Below are 24803 nucleotides of genomic sequence, written 5' to 3' on the forward strand. Positions count from 1 at the left end.
TGGAAGCTGGAGACAGGTCTTCTCATTGCCCCTCCTTGTAGCTCTGTGGGCTGAGACGTGCTGTAAATCTCAGACTTGAACCCCCAGAGTTCTGGGGAGCTGATAAACAAGCCCTGCAGATAAATTCAGCGTCCTCGTTTGTGTAATTGCCATCAGCAGTGACATGGATTTTAGGCAAACATCTGTTTTCTTGCTGACATATCTTCTTTTAGGCATTATTTATTTTAAGCAACCTGGATGGTTATTTTTCAAAATAAGCTACAAGATGTCAGGACCAAGACATTTCTTGTCTTTCCAAGCAGGGAATCGATGCTTTTTCTTACAAACTTTTAACTCATGAAAAAATGTGCTTACTTAGCTTCTAGTAATGTGTTTGTTTTTATTCTTAATTTTTTGCTGAGCATTTAAGAGCTCTGTCTTCAAAGACACGCTTGAGCTAGGGAGAATTAGTTAAAGCAGTAGCTTCTTGTGCAGGAAACACTGACAACAGCACACTTGTCAGAAGACAGACTGAGAGTCTCTTCATACATGCTGTCTTTAATTAATGCATTTCTACAATATGCTGTTATTCTCATGCGTATGATGTGCTGTATGTTCCTGTATAATCTTCTATAAGATGGATTTAAATTTCTTTTAAAGATTGCAGACTTCTCTGGCACTTAGTGCAGTGAGTTGGAAATTCTACAGCAGCTTAATTTATCTTAAAATGCTGAGGTTCTGAGTAAAGTAAAAGTGCAAATAAATAATACGATGAACAATGTTTGTTATTTATTTGTTATTAAAACAAATCTAGTTAATTTTATTGCAGTTTCAGTTTTTAATGTACTTAAATCATTTTATGGACTGATCAAAACTGCCTTATCGATGTTGTTGAAAGGCGTAGGGAGGATCTAGCAAGGGACAGCTAGGGATGCCGACACCGTGAGGCCACAGGGACAGTGGCTGGTGCTAAAGTAAGAGCTTCAGTGGCCACCTTGGAAGAAAGCCGCTTAAAGAATTAATTCACGTTGACAAATTATCATTTGTAAGTTTTGGCATTTACACCCCAGTGAGATAATTGAGACAATTTAGACCTTAAAAGGTCTTTCTACAGACTGTCAGATAAATGAAGAAATAGAAGAGCTAGTTGTGCCTGGGATGTATTTTGGACTTTTTTCTTAAGTGGAGCATTAGATTATATAGCATAGTTCTGTAGCAAGGAAACAAAGTTTCCATGGTCACCGTATAATGGAACACACTGAGCCATCAGTATCATGCGATAATGATCTTTTTCTGGCAGATTTTTCAGAAGTTAGTAATTTTGATTTTCCCTAAAAAGAATTACACAGAAGTTGGCTGGTAGAACATATCTGTCATGTATAAGCCAACTTGCAATCAGGACAGCTCAAAACAAGAAGAAAAGGAAAGGTTTCATCCCATCTTTCAATGTGGGGATTTGTTTCTCCTCCTGCATCAAAACGGTGTAACTGTGTGATGAAACTCAGCAGTGGCTCATGTGAAATGGGCTCTGTGAGGAAGCCCGGATGTGTAAAAGATGCTGAGGTGCACAACGAAATGGTTTGGATTGGATCTTAAAGATTTATTTTTTCTCCTTTTTTCAGTATAAATAGCTTGCAAACAGAACTAAACAACATTTTCATGTTGCGAAAACAACTAGAAGAAGACGTTGTGGCTAATCGGAATCTGCAGAAGGTCTTGGAAGATCAGATAAAGGACATTAAAAACCGACAAGGTCTGTGTGCTTGTGCAGCCCATACTTTTCCTTGATCTTCTTGCACAAAAGAAGACTGGTTTTGTTACAGTCAGTTTGCTGGGTTGGAGAAGAAACATTTGAGAGGAGAAAAAAGTGTGAAAAACTTATTTTTGACACTCTATACTGAAAATTATTTGGAGCATTTGTAACAGATTGCCTTTGAGCAATCAGGACACATATAGGAGGGACAGCTTTCCTCTTTCCATGCAGCAAACATTAGTAATTGTGTGGCACTTCTACTGTAGTGATCATTTCAAGCTGCCTACAATTTTGTGCCCACAGAGTGTACTGTCTTCTGCAGAAGTCAGAGATTCCTGGCTTTGGATAAATCTGTGGCCATGGGATCACTTCATGACTATGGAATGTAATTATTTCACAGTACTTTGGTGAAGTGCTTGTGTCTCAGGAAACGGCTCGAGTATTCCTAACAGAAGTATTTCCAGAGACAGAAAAAAATGGCAGAGGTTTTGCGAGTTTGTAATTCAGAAATAACAGAGCTTTTAAATATGACTTCTCCTCTAGGGTTTTTTATTGTACTTCTTTGGAGGTGTTTTTGGTATATACTTAGATATAGAAAATAATAATGTAAGTGGCCATTGTTAGATATAGTTTACTGCATATGTACAAATGATCTGTTTTACTCCATAGGGGATATATAAATAACAATAAAGCCTGTTCAGTTATCGCTTAAACTTAGATTTTCAGTTTTAGCATCACTCCCTTGACAGCTATGATCAGTGCAAAAGGTAAGCTGCTGCTGCTGCTTCAGAGTTTCCAACCTCAAGAGCACAGAGACGATGAACAGCCAGGGGAGGCCAAAGCGTTTTGTCTGTGCTCCTGGGCTTGCAGGAGCGGTTGTGTGGAGGGTGAGGCTGCTGGAGATGAAGGCTCTGAACATTACTAATAAATAATTTGTGAAGCTTTGGGTCCTTGCAGCAGCCATGGGCTCAGTGTCAGAGCTGGGAGCAGGATTTGGATGTCTCTCTTTTGTCCTTATTTAGATATGCTTTCTCCCTATCTAATGAGATGTATTTATAGAATTAACTGTCATCTATATTGTAAATGAACAGGTGTTTACTGAAATGTAGCAAATCATTCCTGCAGTTATAGAGGAAATGAATAAGTAGCTATTTTCAATTCAATTAATGCAATCTTTTGACCCAAAAGCAAAATAAATTCAATAACTTTGTCTAACCCGGCTTTTCACCTTGTAACCTTGAGTTCATGTTCATAAAAATACAGTTAAAACAGAATAACTATTCATGCCTTACTTATCCTCCCTAAAAATTATTTCTAATTGTAATGCTAAATATGCAAATTATAATTCAGAATTACATTCACAACTCACGCTGATAACCACAGAAAATAGAGCATGTCTGCGTGTCAGGAGCACAAAGAAATACGAGGACAAAATTTGTTCTGTTAAACAGAAAGCTTGTTTTGGGGGATGAAGCATTTTAACTGGCCTCCCACTGACTTATTAGTAGGTTCCTATTTGAAATGTCCTGTCTTTGCATTTTATGCTTATTTTCCTGCAAATAGAGTTTCTGAAATAATTCCTGTCCTTGGTTATTTTGACAGATGAAACGCTGTCTTTCTGTGGCGATCAAACATCTTATATGAGTATCTGTTTAGGAGAGCAAGATCATTTAAGCCTACAGATAGACCATCTGTCTCTTGAAGAACTTAAGAAAAAGGTATTGATCTTTTGTATTATTTACTGTTTCTAATGGCTTCATCCTGTTTCGTTCCTAGCTTGTGCATCTCTCACAAGAGGGTTTATTTAGGTACCGCTGGGTAGTTCTGAGAGGAGCTGAAGTTCTCATGTCTGTGAGAACTTTTTATGAACTGTTGAGTCTTGGATCCATCACATGAGCTTTGGAGTCAGCTGAAGGATGGTGGCTGTCTGCAAAGGTTTTATGATAGTTAGACACCTGGATTCAAGTTTCAGACTCAATACCGTACTGTAGTCCTCATAAAGTATACCAACTCCGAAGAAAAGTTTTGGCATTAAGTATCTTACAACGGGTATTTCATGCACCTTTATTAATCATGAAGATGGTAGTGGTGTCTATAATTTATACTTCTGTGCAGCACGCTCCATCATTTGCAAGTCTTTTGATAAATATGGCATGTTATAAAATAACCCTGAGGTAGGTTAATGTTATCTCCATTCTGTGTAAGGAGAACTGAAATTCACAGAGGTTAAATGTGCAGACCGTTGTCATACAATAAATCAGTAAGTTCAGAAGGAAAATTGTTCTTCTGACTCCTTATCCTGTGCAGTGACCTCAGATCCATGCACCAGTTTATGATAAATTATTTTGAATGTGGTTGGTTGGGAGTCAACATAAGTGAAGTTTTGTATTTCCCATGACCAGCTGAGTTGTAGGCAGGTGTTCAAAATCTGGAGGTGGATGATCTGAAGGAATGGACTTTGCCTTACACTGAACGGGTGTCGGTAAAACAAGCCCCAGGTCGTGTCCCAGTCTCATGCTGGGGTTATACCACTGCTGTCTCTGAACACACTCCCTTCGGTAGGTTTGGGGACACTCATTAGCAAAAGACATTCATAAACCATTTACACAAACCTGTAGAATGGTTTGTATGCCTGAAAACAGATCGGTTTTTTCCAAATATATTAATTGGTCTAATAAAAGGATATCACTTTCTTCTGCAAATATTGCCTTCCTGATGTACTCTGTGAGTCTGTGACAGTAATGTCTTTTCAAGAGTATTGAACATGATTGTCTGTTCAGATTTTGTATCTGTGAAACTGCTGAGAATGATAGTGGCTTTTAAAGGGTGTTTTGGATAGTAGCATTCAGAAACAGCCTGTTCTTCTGTTTCCCTTCAATGCTTGTTTCTGTTGCACTGCAGTGTTTCTCCTCAAATCAGCCTGCTGGTGTGAGGTGACCTCAGGTTGCTTCTTGCTACTTGATACCTCAACTTAATAACGTGGCTGGAAACAACAGTCTTACAAGTTAAGATTTCTTGAATGCTAACTCACAGATATATAATTATGTTTTCATACAGAGGGAGATTGCCTCATGAGCAGATACAGAAGCCTGGGCTTTCCAACTCTGCAGTTTAGATTTACCTGGAGATTTATATATCATCATTTCTTGTTGTGCTAGTATGGATGTTACCAGTTTTGCTTGTTCTTCCTTTGGTTACTTAGGTTACTGATCTTCTCTTGATGGTAAAGGATCTGCAGTCAATTAATCAAGAACTTAAGAAAAAACAGCTTGGACTTTGTACAACAGATTCTCAAGGGAAGGAACCAATAAAAATATTAAACCACAGTGAGGTAGGTTTTCTGTGTTAAAGTAGTGAATCTGACTCACATCTAATATACCTTGTGGAATCACATCAGTGCAGAATGATTGTAAAACCCTCAGGGCTTAGGTTGCTAATTCCTTATAATAACTTTTTAAATTAATGATGTAAACAGCTTTAAGATGTTAGCACAACAGAGAATCAGCTCAATGCAAGTGTTCAGTGATGTGTCAAGTTGATTTTAAGGAAGCAGCTTGCACAGTAAAATATTAATTTGGTCTGTGATACATTTGTTTCGCCAGTTTAAGGGGAGGAAACAGTTAATTTTACAAAGAAAGCAACATCTTATACAACATTTTAGCTATTACTGCTTGTCTGCTGTTCAAGAGTCATTATCGCGCTGAGTCTAATTCTGTAAGAGCTTAGTTCATGTCTCCTCTGCATCTACAGAACAACTAGGGTTCACCATGGCCAGAAAAGAAAGAACAGCACTTTGTGTCGCTTAAATGCATGGCTGTTCCTTCATGTAGGATACAGAAGTACTGAAGAAGTGGCCGGCATTGTGGTAGATTGCTGAGAGGTGCAAGGAAGTCATCATTGCCGGGTGATCAAACCTAAGGCTGTTTTTAGCTGTGGGGAAGAAGCAGTTGTGGCGAGATACTTCCACTGAGAAGCGTTTCGGGTGCTGGATCCCAATGTGTCGTCTTATGTGTGAATGATGAAAAGTGTTCAGGAGGCTCTGGGAAATTCTAGTGAACCTTCAAGCTTGTTATACAATATTACTTGAAATGTGGCTGGTAGTACTTTTCTTTATATTCTGTTGTGATTTTTTCTTTCAGTTACATTGTTCTTGTGCACCACATATTGAATAGGAAGGTAAAAATATAAAAGGAATAATAATGGTGCTAGTATTTTCTGTCTTGAATTTCTGAATGTGAATTAAACTCAAAAGAACAAAAAAATTAGGAGCAGTTTTTATCAGTTATGTGTAGGGATTGCTTAATTCTCAAACTGGGGCTGTGGTATGGATGATTTTTCTGCAGGACAGTTTATTCCAGAAGAGACTGGCAAAAGGGTCCTGTTTTTTACTGTATGTACTGCAGATGCACTGGAAGCAATCATCAGAAGTCATGGAATAGTCTTTCTTTTTCAGTTACCTTTAATTGGAATACATTATAAATTACCGATTGACCTTTAGGGGTGCCATGGCTCTTATTAAAATTATGAATTTACATGTAATAGGTTTGCATGCAGAGCTCGTGGGCAATCTGTTTCAGCGGGCTTGCGCTTTCTGTACGTTAATATTTCTGTCAATTTGCGGCATCATCCTGCAGAGGGCGCTGCGCCCCCACTGATGCCGTCGTTAATACCAAAGGAATTTGTGTCCTGTGCTGAGATGATCCTGTCAGGATGCTGTTCGCTCCTGCTTTTGTCTCGGCATGAAAAGTACACATAGGGCCACTAAAAAAGCTGCCTACGTGAAATCAGATGTAGAATGAGAGACAGTGAAGCTTGTAAAATATAAATAAACCTCAAAATTCTGGTAAAGGAAATAGGAAGGTAAAGGATGGTATTTTAACCTGTGCCAAAATGATGGTAGTACTATGGAGCTCAAAAGTCAAAAGATCTGTAATGAAAAGTTTTTAGTTTAACAGGTACCATTTTGTCAGTCTTGGCAATAAACAGCTACCTGCTTTTTGGGTTATAGATTGTGACAGCAATGTGTTTTGCATATTAATAACCATTGTCAAGAATGCCTTAGCTCTATTTTTTGTGTGTATTTTGGGCTAGAATTTGTTGGCAGGGAGTGCTGAGACGACACTAACATATGTGCTGTAAGAGGAATTTGGACACTTGCAGGAAGATGTATCTTAAAATGAACCCATCTTTCTTTTCCTTCACAAAACTGAAGCACAAATGAGATGAATTTGCGTGTTGGTGCCTCTGCAGGGACCTCCCAAAGGCCTGACAGCCCCTGCTGCTCTTCCTTGGCTTCTTGATTGGAAGGGAGGGGAAGCAGGAGAGGAAAAGGTTGTTGTTGTGCTGTCCTCTGAACATCTGCTTTCTCTGAGAGAAGCAGCCTCAGTGATTTCAGCCTTCAGGGCTCCAGGGATCTCTGCAAACCAAGCATATCAGTGGTTCATTTAGGAAAAACATTCTCAAGGTTTTCAGTCTCCAAGGAAATACTTTAAACAGGCAGCTTATTCTTGGTAGACTTCTTTTCTGGCCTTAAGACACTTATTTTCTTTTAATATTTCGTTGAACATTAGGCTGTATTCCTTGGAGCACAGAAAGTTTCTTTTCAGCCTCTCGAACCATAGGACCGGGTGCAAACTGCAGTCATTTTTTGGTAATAGTGTGCCATAACCTGTGGGTCTTACATTATAGTTTCATTCCGAGAAGCATCACTGAGCCGAATACTGGCCTGGGAAAAGCAAATACTGAAAATGTTGAGTCATAAAAGGTAGTTGCATTGGGTGTGTAAGTTATATGTGCAAATAAGTTTAATTTTAATACACGAATGCAGGGTTTGACCTGAATCTACACATGGAAGATTAAACCTTAACAGGTTTTTTTGTAATAGCTACCATTATTGGACTTTTGGTATCCCGTAATTGCAACAAAAAGATCTTTTTATAATGCTACATGCCACAGTCATACCTGTGCCTTCCTCCAGTTTTCAGATTCTTTACTTTGTGTTGTCCTAGAAAACCAACTCTGAGTGGAAATACCAAAATAATCCAGACGTGACTCAGAAGTTAGTTTTCAGTATAGATTTCTAACAGTAAAAGGCAAATTTATTAATATGCTGCACCATCCGGTTTCTGTCTTTTAAAATTCATACTTAAAACCATTAGAGTTGCTTATACTGCTAGGGATTGGAAGATAAAAAGGCTTTTCTCATTTATTGCATATATATTCTGTGCATACTCAATTAAAAAAATCAAAACCCACACATGCATTCAATTCCCAGTGCTCGTAGGAAGCAAAAATAACGCTCCCTGCAGCATCCTGTTTGGGACTGGACTGACAAGCTGTGAGCCGAGACTTTCCAGCAAGTGCTACTGGGGAAGCAGATTTCTCTTTTCATGTCACAAGTTTCAGCACTGCGCTGTGTATCCTTCGAAGCTATAAATATCACATCCACGACCCCTGGGCACCGGTTTCTTTCCTTCCAGTCTGTCATCTGAGTCTCTGTACCTGTAATCGCAATTCTCTCTAACTATGCTCAAGATTCTGCTTTTCTTGTCTTAAGGTAATTTTTCTTTAGCTCAAATCATGCCAAAACATGACTGTTACACACCGCAGTTGTATGTTACAGCTACAAGTGCTTTACGACTGAATTTTTTGTCTAATGCAAGTTTGATTCCGCTGTGCTGTATCCTATCTATGGCTTAGGCGTATTAGGTGTAGGATCCTTGATATTTACCATCACTCTTGCATGTTTTGACTATTTAATGAGATTCTAGCTGCAAAGATCTTAAATATCTATCTTTTTCTATTAGACTGGGAAATGTTGCTATAAAACAAGATGATCTAAATGTCCAGCCTGGTCTTATCACAGGAGAGTGGTGGAACGTGATAACTGCACGTCACTCCTGATGGATCCCAAATTGGGATGAAAGACCATCCTTTTACTCAGCTTGTTTTCTGGCAGGCTGTGCCAGGATGTAGCTACTGAAAATAATAATTCTTTGTAAATACGAGTTTTTCTTATGATCAGCATTAAACCGACAGAGGCAAGGCTAAATTCTGTCCTCTGTTGCCAGAGGTAACCAAGTAGAGCAGGTGAGTGGTAAGGGAGATGAAAATATTCTCCGTGAGCTGTGTGCGAATGAAGCTCGCTCAGTGCTGGGCTTCACCACCACTGAGCTCATCTCTGGCTCGCGGATCCGTTCCTGGGATGTGACACCCAAACCCAAGGGATCCTGGTCTTGCTCTCAGTGGTGCTGATGTCAGGAACTTGGCTTCTGCTGCTAAAAAAGCTGAGTCTTCCTCCTGTGCTCGGGAAACATCAGTGATGGGAGATGGATGGGGCTCTGGGAGAAAAAGATGATTTGGCACCACTTGCTACAAATCGGCAAATTTAGGGAAGACAAAGCAGATTGTAACCTTCAGTGTTACAGTAAATCTTGTTACTGTAGAGCAAGCTGCATGTGCTTTTTTAAGAAAGGTGTCTATTTGTTGGATGCTGGAGAAGAGCCTAAATTGTGTAGCAATTGAAAATAAATTCTGGAAATTGGAAAACAAAATTGGCACAATGAAAGCATGACTGAAGAAAGGGGTCCTTTTCCAGAAGAGGTTAAGTGATTTTCAAAGCTTTTTTGTAAATTCTGAGAAAGACTTAAATGAAAATTAAGGAATGGATAAGAGAAAGTTTCACTGTATTCAGTATGAGTCATTCCTGGGTTTTATATTCATTTCCTTTGATCTTATTGAAGAAATCTAATTCAGTGTTTGTTACTTTGTATTACAGGCTTTTTTTATTTTTCTTTTAAGACATGTCACTGACTTATTTATGCATGTTTCATATCACAGTATTTTTTTTGTGCTACATTTTCACATCATTCCACACTTTGTGTAGTGTCTTGAAATAACAGAGGAGCCTGTGATGCGGCCTGAAGATGGTGACAATGACAGGAAGACGCAGAACTGTCAATTTTCTGAGAGGGTCAGCCAGGTAGGACTGCTCTGGGTACAGTTACAGTACTCTTTTCTCTGCATGCCTTTAAAAATTCTTATTTTCTTAGAACACAGAGTCTTTTTCATACAAAGCATACTTTCCTTGGTATTTGATTTTGCTTTCAACTAATTGTCATCCTAAAGAGTTTCTGAAAGCTTTTCCCCTTGTTTTTCTGCTGCTAGGGTTTTGCAGTCAGAATAGCTTTCATTCTCGTCCTTGTTTTCTCTTGTTTGAGTCCTCGTAGTCTTCCTTAATGGGGATGACAGAACGTCCCTTGAAATTGTATTTCTTTGCATACACACACATTGATCTTCAGCCTCCATTGCAGTTAGGCCTGTAGTACAAATTGTGTAAGATTCACTGGCTGCTGTGGTTGAGGAAAAAATAATGTAGATCCTTCTTCAGGGTTGAAATACTTGTTGACTGCATTTTTATTCATACAGAAATCTGCTTTCCTCTTATTTTATCATTCAAAAGCAATATAATATAAAACATCATGGAATCATAAAATAATTCAGGTCAAGGGACTTTAGAAGGTCACAGAGTGCAATTAAAGTTAAACCTTTCTGGTTTAAAAACTATAACATGCTAAAATGTGCTACAAAATGGGGCATTTTGGTTAGTAATGTTGAATAACGATGTTCTGTTCTTTGAATTTTGTAATTTCTCTGTGTTTTCTCTGTTTACTAGGTGTGCCTTCAGGTATCTTTGGATTTTCCTTCTGAGGTGGATAAACAGGTAAGAGATGTGTTGTAAGGGTTCTTTTGACTGTTAAACATCATAATCTCTCGCTGCTGATGTTTACTGGTGAGAATTGTAGCCAGATGGGCCCAGTGTAAGTTCTCATGTCATTGACACTGAAGACTCATTGATTTAAATGAGGATTGAATTACTGGAGAGAACCCATGTAGAAATTTTGTAGGACACGTGTGGTGTTTCATACAGAAGGTTGGCAGTTTGTAAGTACTTCAAGTTGCATCCTGTCCCTGGCCATCAGGGCAGGATTTGATGCAGTAAAGACAGGTGATTCAAAGGTGAGCTCATAAAAAGTTAGCTGCAATCTGCAGGCAACGTTCCAGAAGTTTCATACCTCTTCATAGATAAAGACCTTCAGGGAAATCGACTTACTACTTACTAAACAACCGATCACTATGAATTAATCATATGAAATAGATGTTAATTAGTTTTTCTATTAATAAATAGTAAGTGAAATGTCTGTGGATGCTTCTTAATGTAGATAAAGAGCATCAGGAATTACAAAACCTGATTACAAAAAGATTATAGCCCTCAATTTAATAGAGCATTACATACCCGTGTAATAAGAAGATGTTTGCGATTTTTTTTAACAGATAACTCCATCAGGCTATTCAGAGAGTTTCTGCAAAGACAGACGTTACAGCAGTCCAAATAAGCCTCAGTTTGAAGATGATGCAACTGGCAAACACGTTGGCAGAACAGGAAGGAGTGAACATGAAACAGAAGAGAACTTGCTCACATCTCTTTTAAGAGCAAATGGAACATCTGTACTGGAATCTACGTAAGTATTAAGAATATGCACTGCTTCTGACAGTATTTTCTATTTGAGAAGAGAATAAAGTAATTTTGCTAAAGTGAATTTAGATAATGGCACTGTCTAATTTACCTGAGAGATTGGCAAGGCGCCTTCAGAGCCATTTTAGTCTATCATGCAATTAAGTAATTAGGAAACACAGTATCAGTAGAAATCCTTATGAAAAACCCATTACAAGGAAGAAAACTCTCCAAAGTTACTGATATACGGAGCTTTAATGTAGGGGCTGGTTCTTTTCAGGATGGGGTCCAGCAGTGTTAAAGGGCTCAGATGATAATAGGTGGTGCTTTTCTATAAAGAAAATAAAATCTGAGAGCACAGGCCAGTGAAAGGTGGTGTGGTGGAGATGACATTGCACAGCTGTGACAATGTTATGTGTGAGGAACTGAGGATGGGGAAATTGGAGGTCCAATGACTGTTTTACAGGGTTAATTTTGAGTGGATGTTTCTGTGCGCTGTGTGGCCTCTGCCACTTCATCTGAACTGCTTGGACAGAGGTGTCCTCTCTGTCAGCAGTTTAGGGAGTCTGTGCCCACGTCCTGCACTTGACTCCTTAGTTATTCCAGCGTAACCACTTGAAGAACTGTGCTGAGATGAACCGTGTTGTAAGTACTTGGGTCACTTTTCATGCAGGAGAACGTGCTTGTGTAAATGAATCTGTATAAGCCCTAGTTTAACAAATGTTTTTCAAGTGTGTGTTACCCTATGGTTTGATCAATTGCCTGCTGAAATGCTCATTTCCATAGGAACTGGACAAAAAAACTACACCCTGACTAGTTGTGTTTCCCCCAATTTCATGCTTGCAGCACTTGATCTTCTGGCTGAAAACTGAATTAGCGCTTTGCTGGAGATCGTTCTCATTTTCCTTTCCTAGTTCTGTGCACACTGTAATGACTCTGTACAGTATTACGTGACTTTTTTCAGTGCCCATCAGTGCTCTTCCTTCAGCCATAGTGCTTTCAGGAGTAATGGGAATGGCCTTCCATGCGTGTTGTGCTCAGCAATGCTGGTAGCAGAGTATCCCGTGGAGGTACACAAGTCAGATCGTATTTTCTGTGTTCAGCATACACTGCACTTGACTTTACTCAAACAATTCTATATCTTTACGTTCCTATTTAAAACTCTCCAAGATGCATAAATGGGTCTTAGTTGTCAAAGCAGTAGTTAGGAGCAAATGAAGAGATATACTCTCTCAGATGAATGAGTTTTATTTGTTTTATTTGTTAACTTTACTTAAAAGTCTTCTAAAAGAGAGATTCCAGCTCCATCAGCTTTATAACTCTAGTGCGTAGTCTTTTCTATGTCCAAGAATGAATGACCAGACTGAGTGGTGATCAGCCTGTGCTTTCATAACTTAATTCTCACTAATGACATTAGATGCCAGAGCAAGACACAAAAGCCTGGTTGGCTTCTACCATTTCACATGCTAGCTGTACAAATGCAGTTGTTTTAAATGCTGGTTTGTATGTTTAGTGGTACAAACAGCTCTCTGTTGGATACGTGAATTCATCTGTAGAATTTGAGGGCTTGCTTATGCTTTAAATGCCTCTTACTTGGCTTCAGTTTCACTTAAAATATTGCTTTCCAAACTATTGTCCGTGCAGCACTGGTTATCTGTGGGGCAGTTTGGTGGTCTGTAGTGAGCTGTTTTTGCAGGCTTTTGGCTGTTTCTGTTTCCCTCTTCCCTGTTACATTAGAAATCCATGAAGGGATAGATTTTCAGAAAAACTCAACATCTCGAGTCTCCTGTGGTTTTGGTAGAATTTTATTTTTCAGTGTGTAAACCCTTTTGAAAATCCATTCGTATTTCTTAGACTACTGTGCTATGTAAGCAATTGGTTAAATTACCAGAGGTTTAGTATCTGTTCATGGATGGAGAAAGGGATGGTACAGCATATATGGTCATAAATAGGAGAAAAGTGTTGATGAGATAATTTATGATCTAACTCATGTTGTGAGAAGGTTTCAAAAACTCTGCTCGTTAGCAAGTAATTCATTAGCAAGTAAAACAGAATCTCCTGGGAATTTCAAACATGTCAAGACACTGCAGAAGTGTTTCTTAGAAGGTATTCTTGTTTGCTTAAATAAAAATCAAAATTCATGCCTTTTTTTTTTCCTCTTTCCTGAGTACAGCAGACAAGAACAAATGAAAATTGTAAATGAACTGTTAGATCATCTGAACACAACTGAGCAAGAATGTTCAAGTGAAGATACAGAGAAAAAGGATGAAAAAGATCTTAGGCAAATGATTATTCAACTAAGAGCTGAACTCAAACATTTCAAGCAGGTCAGTAAATTCTTAAAGCAGCAAGTAGAATTGAAATCAACTTTTGACGGGAAGGAGAAGCTTTATCCAGATGCAGTGCCACAGATTAATAAGGATATTGAGTTGTTGAAAGTGGAATTGAAAGATGCAGCTACACAAACAGTGACTTTAGAGACTAATGTCATGAGATTCAAACATGAAGGCAAAAAAGGAGCCTCAGAAGAAAAGCCAGAATATTCAAGATTAAATGCGGAAACAAAACATCAGCAAGAAAATGTGCGTAAGGAGGTTGAACAGCATGAAAGAGGTTTTTTTACAAGGAGAACAAATGAAGTAAGTTTATTTAAGATTCTCTTTTTGGTACTTAGGGAATAGATGTATCAAAGAGAAATATATGTTTAATTTCTAATATTAAATCTTGCTTTTGTGTAATTTTTAAACTTAGAAAAAGAGATGTAAGCCAAATATATTTTAGATAATTGTTCTTAATGTTCAGAGCTTTTCATCACACACTTCAGTGTGCTTTAGAACATTAATTAATTGAATTTCAATCCTCACCGGGACCAGATACTGGTAAATACTATTGCTTTTGCAAAAAGAGAGAGTTTATGGCATAATGGTCTGATTCTGTTCTACCTTATATCTCTGCATAGATGTTCACCAAGTGCAGAAGCAGAGCATTCTGAACTGATAGCTTATTAAGTTTAAATGGCAAGTGTGTTCTGGAAAACTGAAGACTTGCATAATGTCTGAGAGCAATCTGGTGAAGAGTTAATGACAGATTTCAGCAAGCTCAAATCCTAATTTTAGGCTTTTATTGACGTCTTATTATTGTGTCTTGCTTTTAGAGAAGCATGACTGGTAGGTACTCTATCAAACTGTGGGGGCAGGTCTTCGTATTTGTTTGCCAGGTGCACGGAGTCTGTTTGGTGAGTACAGACGTGATTTGCTTGTGCCAGGTAAGGTTTTCAAGCCTTTTGTACGCCGTCAGCCTGTGATCCCAAAGAAAGAGGTGTGAAACCAGCATCTACTGTAGAGTTCACGTGTATCATTTCAGTAGCAGTTACAGAAGCGAAGCTGAAAACTCTCTGAAGATCTGAGCTCTTGCAGAGCTGACAAAGAGCAGCATTGCTTTTGATTTGGTGTGCTGCTAATAGAGAATGTTGTAGCACCTTCTGCAAAGGATGGTTTCCATGACTTTAGTGATCAAGAGATTTCTGTGAGCCAGCAGCTGGGAGCAACTCATTTTTATTCTGGCTTGTTCTTGTTGGATTCATTTCACAGAAGGAAGGGGCTTGTAAACCAAGAGATGTTGATAAGACTTTGTTCTGTACAGGTGTAAGCATCTCTGTGTAGTTCAGGATTTTGAGGAAAAGGTTCTGGCATGCATGGTTGATCCCTGGCAAACACCTTAGAAAATTCATGTCAGTCTTAGTAAGAGGTTATGATACCCCTGAAAAATCAAAACTTAAGTAACTCACAAAAACAATATCTTGTTTCACCAATCAATTTCCATGTAATAACATCGATCAGAGTCTCTTCATGTGCATTCTTAGTCTTTTAAGCCTTCCTTATCAGCAGTAAACTTTTTATCTTTAAAAAAATTATGTTTGGAAAGGAAAGAAGATAATAATGGAGATGTTCTTGGGCTGCTGTTAGTCGCCTTAGCCTATAGGTGTTTGGTCAGTCGTGTTTGGCAGGTTGGCTGTTCCTGCATCTTTGGGATGCCTTGGCCGGTCTGAGACAGAAAGGAGTGGATGTGCTCTCTCTCCTGCTTGTGCTGGTGCTACCCAGGGCAGCTGCCTCCAGGAACACAGAAGATGAGGGCAGGTGGTAGTCAGGAAAAGATGGGTCATAGAAAGATGGGTTTGAGGGCTCAGCTGATCTGTTAAGGAAGATCTGCTCTAGTGGCTTGCTTAAGAGCACCAGTGATGTCTGTGAATTGCTGCTGGTACTTCTCAGGAGTGAGGGACAGTCCCTCTGAAGGCGAGTGAAGGCCCTTCTGCCCTCCACAGGGAATACCTGAAGTTGTGTGTGCAATTCTCTTCTTTCAAGTTCCTGCTTTTACTGAGTTTGGGTTTACTGTTCCGATTCATCACTAGATTTCTCTCTAGTTTAATCAGTTGCAACCTCAATGCAATTGCTTTAAAAGCTTTCTTGTTTGCACTAATGCAGTGTATCTTTTGCTTCGGAATGGCTTTTATAAATAATTTCACATAGGCAGCTGAACTGGACTTTGGGTCATCTGGGTGACATATACGTCTGTACGGCAGCCCTGAGACAGCTGGAAATTGTTCGACGTTATTAGTGCAGTTTAGTGAAACTATTGGGATGCTCAATCCACCTGGATTTATTTTTCAGTCTCTAAATGATATTGCATTCATGTATGTACAAAAGGAATTGAGTACGTCATTAGGAAAATGGAACTTGCTTTTTATTATTTTAAATTGTGTAAAGACTATAATTGCTAAGAAACGAATGTGGAAAGGTGTTTCAGAATGCATTGCGTGGTAAAAGAAATGATGGGACTTACGGCACTGGTGGCGCAAATGAACAGCAAAAACATAAACGGAATCTATCTGAACATGCCATTGTTGATTTTTATTATTATTACACACAATTCCATAACTCTCATCAACATATAGCATGCTTTTGTCTGTTTGGAGATAGCACTATGCTATGCTCCGTGGTTTGAACAAGGACATTTTATGCAGAGTCTTCAAAAGGTAAGAGGCTAAAATGTAGTAACTTGGGAAGTGTAGCTTCTCCCAGTGACAGTGACAGAACGTCTGTTACAGTAGGAATCCTGCAGAAGCAATTCATAGAGTGTATGGGGGAAGAAGCTGTTCTTCTTCATAAGGAATTTCTCTTTGCCAGAATGAATTTCCTCAGTGGCTGATGCAAAGCTGCGTTGCTTTGCTCAGAGATAGGAAAGGAGGCTGGTACAAAGCAGGGCCTGTTGGGTGGGGACAACTGGAAGAGAGGACAAAATGTTCAGAAATCTGAAAAAAAGCAGGAGGATCCTCCGTTTAAGAAGAAAATAATAAGATTTAAGGGTAACAGCTACTGGGCTGTCAGACGTTTATGTTATAAATCAGGAGACTGCGAAGTAGCAGTTGGAGAGGTCAGTTTGGGTGAGAAGCTGTTTTGCTAGGGCATACACAAATTTAGGGTTAACTAACATGCCTGCTGATTAAAAGCCTTTGCTACTCAGTGGTGAATTTGCTGTCTTGCTTCATGAGCTGGAAGCCATTCACTGTGTGGCTGTGGATGCGTAAGCAGCACTTACAGAAAACTGAACCAGTGGGACAGGTTTTTTTTCCCTGTGAATGTTTGTTTTCCATGTTGCTAAGGTGTTGCAAACTTATTTTCAAAAATATTTAATGTGACAGCTTTCTGATCTTACTGCAAACATTTAATTTTTCCTGGAATATTTGTTTATATGCCCTTTACTTGACTGTGTCATACGAACCACCAACTCTCCATTTTACTCCATTTTGCAGCCTGATTCTGCGTACCTGCCCAAGAAGTCCCGTCTGCCCGTCCTCTTAAAATCAGCCAGACCATTAGGAAACACGGCTCTGAGCTCCTGCATGCAGAAGCCAGATCCAAAACTACAGCGTCACACCAGGGCACCTCCTGAGGGTCTGAAAGCATGTGAAGTACAAAACAAACCATTTCAGCCGCAAACAAATGGAGAGTTGCTGTTGAATGAGGCTGTAGCTGAAAGCCTTCCAGAAGAGCCTGCGCAGGAAAGCACATCAGCGAGAGGTGAATAAAGAGCAGACATAATGACTTGTAATGCTGCTTCAAATAGTGCCTTCTTTTCTTGTAGCAGAAAGGAAAAACCAGATCATTTTTACATATGTACAATGCTGCTTAATCTTACAATTTTCTTGAGTAGGCAAATATAGATCTTGAAAAACACCTTTTCTTTCTTTTATCTTTGCCGCTAGAATGTAAAACAGCTTTGTATGGAATAGAAAGTGCTTTGTATACATGGCATAAAGTATAGAGTAAATGACATCTCACTGGGTGCCTGCACATGCACACACATATGTCAGTGAAAAATTTCCTTTATAGGATGCCACAACTAATGAAAACTGCCTGGAATGGAGACAGGAGAGTATAAAGATACTGCTTTTGTTTATTCTGCATAAAGAAGTTTTTCCAATATTCCACTGATCAGTCAAGTCATCCGTGCTGTTTCCAGTGTGGCTGGGTTCATTTAAACTCAGCTGTTGACAGAGTATCTGGATCAGCAAAGGATGACGAATGCAAGGCAAAGAACAATGGGTATCATCTAAAGATTTGGAGTGATAAAAAAATGAAGCACTTAGCAGTTAGATTAAAAACTGAGTAGAGATGTAAAGGACAGGTCGGGGAGAGAGGAGGTGTAAATATAGGAAAAAAGATTTAATCAAGTAGCAAGTGAGCCCCTGTCAAACGCAGAGGTTGCGGAGGCTTTGGTGTTAGTGATAACGTTATTGAGGTGAGGGACAGATACGGCACAGCTTCAGTGCAAATACTCAACTTGGTAGGACTGCAGCAATTAATTTTGGAAGGTGCAAAACCCATGGAGAATTCTGAGAAGGGCAGTACTTTAATTGGATCCTGAAATGAATCGGAACCTGTTAGGAGTGCAGTCCTGTGATTTTTCTTTCCACAGTGATTTCTTTACCCTGGATAACAGTCATCCTGCACACTTAGTAATCCTGAGACTTGATGCAATGGGAGATTGCAGAAGATTAGTTTATGATCAATGCTCGTATTGGAGAAACTTTTTAGCCTTTTCTCTGAGCTTAACGTGAAACATTTAAAAACGCACTAAAAATTGATTAACTGTTACGTTACAAAGGGGACTTGCAAATGTTTATCTTCATTTGTTCGTAGGAAGCCTTTGCACTTCACATTCTTAGTCGTTATCCTTATAATTAGTTCAAGTATTTTACAAATATGTGCAAGCACTGTTTCATATGACCAGCGATGTTTGTATTACATCTTCAATAATTGTGCTTCCTTCGATGATTTTCCTGTTCCAAATTGTCAGAGAACCAGGTTTGGGTTTGTGGGGTGGTTTTTTTTGGTTGGTTGGTTTTTTAACTATCCCCACTTTATTTTTTTCAGTTACTTACTGCTTTCTGTTTTATCTTCCCCCCACTATTCTCCAGTTGACTCGTTGCTCAAACTGGATAATGGTGAGGTCCAGGTGGAGTTGCAAGGCCTTGATCCGGGTACAGGGGGCAAGAAAGAATACACGATGGACAAAAATCAGCCCAACTGTCAAGGTAGAGCATTTATATGGTATAGTATTAAAAAACCCAACCCCAGACAACCCACCTAGTTTACTCTGAATTGTGCAAAGTTGTAAATTACTACAGGTAATTGTCTCCCTTGCCTTTATTTGTGGGTTTTAAATCTCATTTTCTTAGCTAGAATGGATTAATTGCTCTAAGCATCCAAGTTCGTCTCTTTTAAGTGTTATGCTTTCAGAAGGGCCACGGGGATTTATGAGTCTAGTTTCCAGTAAAAATAATGACTTGTATGCCTAACTCTGATCTCTATTGCTAATGTCCTCACTTCTGAACTCTTCTCTGAATTAAATGTTTGTTACTTAATGCTTCTGCATCTAGTTACGGACTCTTGGAATGAAGCAATTGAATGATAGAATTTTGCTTATCTGAATTATTTGAAGGCATTCGACTAGGTTGAAACCTAATGGAATCCTTTAATGAAAATGTAAATAGCCTTAATACTGTGTATTACGTGTTTCTGCATCATCCATTAGTCTTTTCCGGCAGGGCTCGAATTACCTGGTTAACATATTGTGTATGGAGTACAGGGGATACGGCCAATTTTGTAATCCTTTGTCACATCATTGGTTTTATTTGTCTGAGCAGTCTCTTTGAAGTCAGTTTGTTGACAGGGTCGTGCTCTGTGTGTGGACACGTGTATGCACAGAGAGCTTATTAGTTCTCCTTTAATGAAAAGGGCAGTGTTTCATTAAAAACTGTAACCAGTGTTCTAATCAGGAATATTTCTTCCTAATACTTGTTGTTGTTGTTTTTGTTATCTGGAACATTTGCATGACATCGGGGTTTTAGAGTTGAAGAGTTCATCCAGTATCTGGGTTTTTTCCATCTCGGTCTGCAACCTTCTTTGACATCTGCGTTACTGCAGCAACCAGCCGGTAGAGCAGGAGGAGAAGCCGATGAACTCGTGTTGCGTTCCCTTATCCAATGTGTTGTCCTGAATTCGTACACAGGCATTTTCTGGGAAGCGTTTCTGTCCTGTGATCGTCACCTTTGCCATGACACGCAGTGGTGTGCAGCACGCTGTGAGCTGCAGAGAGCACCACCTAGCCTTCATTTCAAATATCTTGATATCCTGGTATCACCGTTTCATTTTTTTTCCCAGCTTTTAGGTTATATTTGTTTTTATTCTCTTGTGCTTGGGCTTGACTTAGGCCTTCGTATACAGAAGATTTTGTGCTGATTTAGAGCCTGAACCTGGGCATTCGAATTCTCCATGGAAACCAATCTGAAAGTCTTAAGACCTCCGCAAGATCAATGAATGACTCCCAAAAGAGAGGTTCTAATTAGTAGTGATCTTTTGCAGAACTAATAGAAGGGGAAAATTTAATTTATTGGTGACCAGAAAATAGCCATTTTCTTAGCTACTTACACATACAGCCCTCAACGTAGATGGAACTATAAACACAGAGTATATGTAGGAACATATAGGTTTTATTGGTCTGAGTGCGGGGTGATTGCATTAGTTACGAATGGCAAAGTCAGCTAAGGGATGTGTTAAGCATGCCAAATGAATGTCAGTAAAGCCTTCAACACTGGACATTTTAATGGATTTTGTTTAGAACACATTTTACAAAGAAGTTATTAAAGCCACCTTTTCAAATGTTACTATTTTGTTGATAATCTTTTTAAAATTCCACTGACTTCATGCTCCAATTGGTTTTGTATAGATTTTGGAAGTGAGGAGAAAACAGAATATTTAATTAGAAGTTTTAGGAAGAACCATTTAAAGCCACAGAGTCTACTTTTAAATTTCAGTGCCTAAAGTTTAAGGTTGTCATCTTTGTTTTTATCTTTGTGGCAGGAAGGGTCTGGGCTTCATTGGTGTCTGATTCAGGACTGCATATAGTAAAAGTGATTTCGAGTCATTTGGGAACAGAAAGCGGGTGTATGTGGAGTGTTGTTTGTTTGAAAGGTGATGAGGGGTTTGAAATATTTGATGTGCAAATTAAATTAATGGGCAAATCATAGAAAGAGGTCAAAAGTCTAAAACTAATATTGTATAGTTTGTAATTATTCTGCATTTTTATTCTGTTATTAGAGAAGTAAATGAATTCATTCTAGTGCTGTTAAGAACAGAATGTCAGATAAAGAAATATTAATATTCACACGCAGGCCTCCTGTTTTTCAGAAATGCAAAATCATCATAGCATTAGCAACGGGAATATCCAGCGTTCATTAAAAGAGATAAATGAAGAGTTTTGTTCCGTGGAGCACGAGGACGTTGACTCAGCCACCGCACATTCAGGTTGCAAGTGCCTGCACTCTCTCAAATTGAGTGTAACAAGTACAGATGTGCTTGATGACTGTGAAGTCATAGATAACATAGAAGAACTGAAACAAAGAATTAAGAAAATGAAGTCTGAGCTTGAAAAGTACAAAATGTTCGTGTTGCATTTACAGACCTCTGACCAGCTTTTATCAAGTGGTGTTTCCAATGCGGTTTTGAGTGACACGGCCTTGCCCGTGGAAGGACGTGTTACACAAGTGCAAGATACAGCTATGCAGGAAACCAAAGCATTTTCTAGTGTACATCAGCTGATGGATGATGAGATCCACACTGAAAATAGGAATTCAGTCTCTTCAAAAGCACGTGGTACATGGACAGCAGACAACCTTAAGGAACTAGTATCAGCAAATGAGGCAGAACTTGAAATAGAGCAAATCGCAAATATGCATCTTGATGAAGTGTATCGTCTTCAGAACAAACTGAGACAAACATCACCATCCAAGTGAGTAAAGCTATTACTGTTTCAGGTTCCTTTTTGTAAACAGCGAGAGAGTAACATAGAAGAGTAATATGAAGATCATTTTATTCACATACGAGCGTGTTGTTATGGTAAAGGCTAAATTTCACTAACATTAACATAAAGCAGCTGAAACATTTAGTTGAAAGACGCCTTGAAGAACAAAGCATCATTTCTCTCACAGCAGAACAGCCCCTGATGAGCTCATATCATCCTCTGTAGCCGTTCTGTGCCAGACACCTGTGCCTTTCCCCACTCCTCAGGTCTACAGCTCTCTTTGCTGCAAGACGTCCTCTCTTGGGCAAAGCCAGATCCCCTCAGGTTCCTCTGGGCTGACTTCTGTAATCAGAGTCTTGCAGTTTTGCATCGCTCAGGTGTTTTTCAAGTGACAAGTGTAAGGAAAAGGAACATCGCATTTAAGACAGAAGTGTTTCCGTGGGCAATTGGCTGGCAGATTCATGCTAGCCCTTCTGTTTGTGTGACCACACTTTGTGTATAAAATAAGTAGTTTACGCTCTGGTTATAATTTATTTTGCAGTTGAGTGCTGTAATGCCTGCCTTTGAAGGATGTGAAAGTAGATATATATAGAAATTAATGAATGAAATTTTATAGCTTAAGCCCATAAGCTGGAAAATCATTTCTGGAAGGCTTGAAAGTATGTCTTGTTTTTTTCATGATAAGACTGGAGGCAGCATTTTGGCTAGCATATATACAAATCACAGACGTAAAATGGGGTCCCATAAGACCAAACTTTTTAACTCCCCACTCCTTTTTTCCCCCCTCTAATGTCATTATTATCCTGAGGGCCTGCAGAATGGCAGGAGGTATAACAGAGAAAGGGATTTGGCTGTTGGCTTTCTTCAGAATGCTTAAGTAGGAATATTTGGAGACACCGAGCAACCACCAACACGGGCTATTGTATATCTCTCAGTATTACTGTCATAAAATACGACCGTGCTACATAGTTTGTGTGAATTTACATACCGTGAAAATATGCCTCATTGGGTTTTACAAAGGAAGATCTAACTGTGTAAATTAAGGAATGAGACAGTATGGGTCGCTGTAAAGTTTTTATGGCCTCTGTCTGGGACGACTGCGTGAGGCACAAGTGACAGCCCCAGGAATGAGTCATACATCTTCTCCTGTACAAATGACAATAAGAATTCTGTGACAACCGCACAGTCGTAGATTTTGTTTATGCCCCGTATTTTGTTTGATTCCCTGCGTCTTTTCAGATCCTCTCCCTTTTTCTCTCCGCTAATGTATGATTCTGTAGGAAGAAGTCGATCTGTGGTACAGACAGTGGCTGTATAAAGGGGATGTTTGCAAGTGCGGAATAAATTCAGTTGATCTGAGTTGAAATTCAGAAAGTCCAATATTGTGCTCCTGGCGGGAGATGCAGACAGTTTCAGAAGAAGGAGCAGCTCTGTCTGTTCTTCCATACTGAATTAAAAAAAGAAAAAAAATCAAGAAAAATATGTGTATTCTTAAAGATTCTTTTCGTGTATTCACTCTTATTTCCTTTAATTTGACACCTTTGCATGCCATCTGGGTTATTTCCAAGCAGACAAACAAGTTCATCACTTTAGCTTCTGCCCATCTTATAAATGGAGCAGTTAAGTGAAGGATAATAACCCACAAATTATGCCCATAAATACAAAACTCAACAGCTAGAGACAATACATTTCTCATTGTGTCTGTAAAAGCATTTTAAGGAAAATTGAGTCACATAAAATTATAGCTTAGGAATATAAGTTTAATTCACTTTTTATTTACATTTAAATGTTATTTATGGTCAGAAAATGACTTTAAAGATAATTTCATTTTCTCAGCTATGATTCATTAGTTCATTCACAAGCTCGAGAACTCTCCTTCCAACACCAACAAATTAAAGAGATCCGTGGCTGTTGCGCCGCTTACCATCAACATCTGACGAGCCTTATTAAAGCCTTTGAGGAACTGCTTCAGGCCAGTGATGTGGATTATTATGTTGCTGAGGGCTTCTGTGAACAACTGAATCAAAGCGTGCTATTGTTTGAGAAGCTAGAAAGGAAGTTCCTGTATGGTAAGTAGCAGTGTTTTGTGCTTCTTGTCTGACTTACGTTAATGTTCTTGAAGTTTGAAGTGTTTGTTTCTTTTGGGGTTTTTTTTTAAGTGAAAAGGGAGTCTTACTTCCTTTTGATTGCTTTAAAATAATTTATAGGGACGACTGTCTTGGAAGATGAAATTTTAGTGCTCCAGCAGGACTGGATTTTACTTTTGCAGTTGTTCTCTGTATTGACACCATTTTTTGTTTATCTTAACACATGCGTATTTTAACTGTTCCAAATATATGGCTACAGTTCATGAAAAGTTTAGTTACAAGTAGGCTTCAGGATTTTCTGTTTGAGGAACCAGCCCAGCTGACTTTGTTGAGGCTGAGCACTGGATACCTCCATTGAAGGGCTCTCATGGGCATGGGTCACAGTTGGTTTTCAACACAATCTGTGTTTAACTAAGAAGAAAAAAAACCAGGCTCCTGAAGTTTGTCCCCTAAAGTGCAGTTGTTTGCAGGAAGGGTAAATGCAGTGCAGAGATTTGGGCTGTGCTTTCAGAGTGAAAAAAGAGATTATCATACAGTAGTCCAGCAAGGCAATTTTCTGTGGGCAGTGCCTCCGTAAGGAATTCTGCATTGAACAGTTGTAAGATAATACCGTGCTGGTTTGCACATTATTGATATTCCTGTAGAAATAACACAAGTTAAATTGTGTGCAGGTGTAAAATCATCTGCCACTGGATGCACCTAGAAAAATGGCCACAGACTATGGAGAAACCTCCCCGAATGGTACACACAGAAAATGGAAGTAAGGGAGGAGAGAGGGAAAAATCTATTTAATTAGAAAACAGAGGAGAATAATTCCTTTCAGAATTTTGTGTAGCTCATGAATTTAAGAGACTGTGGTATTGCAAATCAGTGTACTTGAGGGCATAGTAGTAGATCAAGAGCCACCTGAGTAGAGGTCCAAGGAGAATCTCCCCCCTCTAGTAGATGTGGGGGAAGCATAGTGACCAGAGTGAGAAAAAGGCTGAAGTACTTAATGCCTTCTTTGCCTCAGTCTTTAGCAGGAAAACCAGCAGTACTCTGGGTACCCAGTCTCCTGAGCAGGAAGACAGGGGTGGTCAGCACAGTGAAGCCCCCATAATCCATGAAG

General features: G+C 39.1%; 1 protein-coding gene across 1 annotated transcript in view; it reads left to right on the plus strand.

Annotated features, from left to right (window-relative positions):
• Positions 1-23677, plus strand: part of LOC104543170 (CDK5 regulatory subunit-associated protein 2-like) — a gene marked incomplete at both ends in the record, with an annotated part of 32750 nt that extends 9073 nt beyond the window's left edge. The window contains 11 exons of the mRNA XM_010187715.1: positions 1602-1732; positions 3335-3450; positions 4935-5063; positions 9618-9713; positions 10407-10454; positions 11066-11253; positions 13420-13885; positions 17056-17323; positions 18724-18840; positions 20996-21596; positions 23445-23677. Coding sequence (XP_010186017.1) covers positions 1602-1732; positions 3335-3450; positions 4935-5063; positions 9618-9713; positions 10407-10454; positions 11066-11253; positions 13420-13885; positions 17056-17323; positions 18724-18840; positions 20996-21596; positions 23445-23677 — 2393 coding nt within the window. The remainder of the gene's footprint in view (positions 1-1601; positions 1733-3334; positions 3451-4934; positions 5064-9617; positions 9714-10406; positions 10455-11065; positions 11254-13419; positions 13886-17055; positions 17324-18723; positions 18841-20995; positions 21597-23444) is intronic.
• Between the last annotated feature and the right edge of the window lie 1126 nt (positions 23678-24803).

The sequence above is a fragment of the Mesitornis unicolor genome, unplaced genomic scaffold, assembly GCF_000695765.1.
Source record: "Mesitornis unicolor isolate BGI_N332 unplaced genomic scaffold, ASM69576v1 scaffold4617, whole genome shotgun sequence".
NCBI classification, from domain to species: Eukaryota; Metazoa; Chordata; class Aves; order Mesitornithiformes; family Mesitornithidae; genus Mesitornis; species Mesitornis unicolor.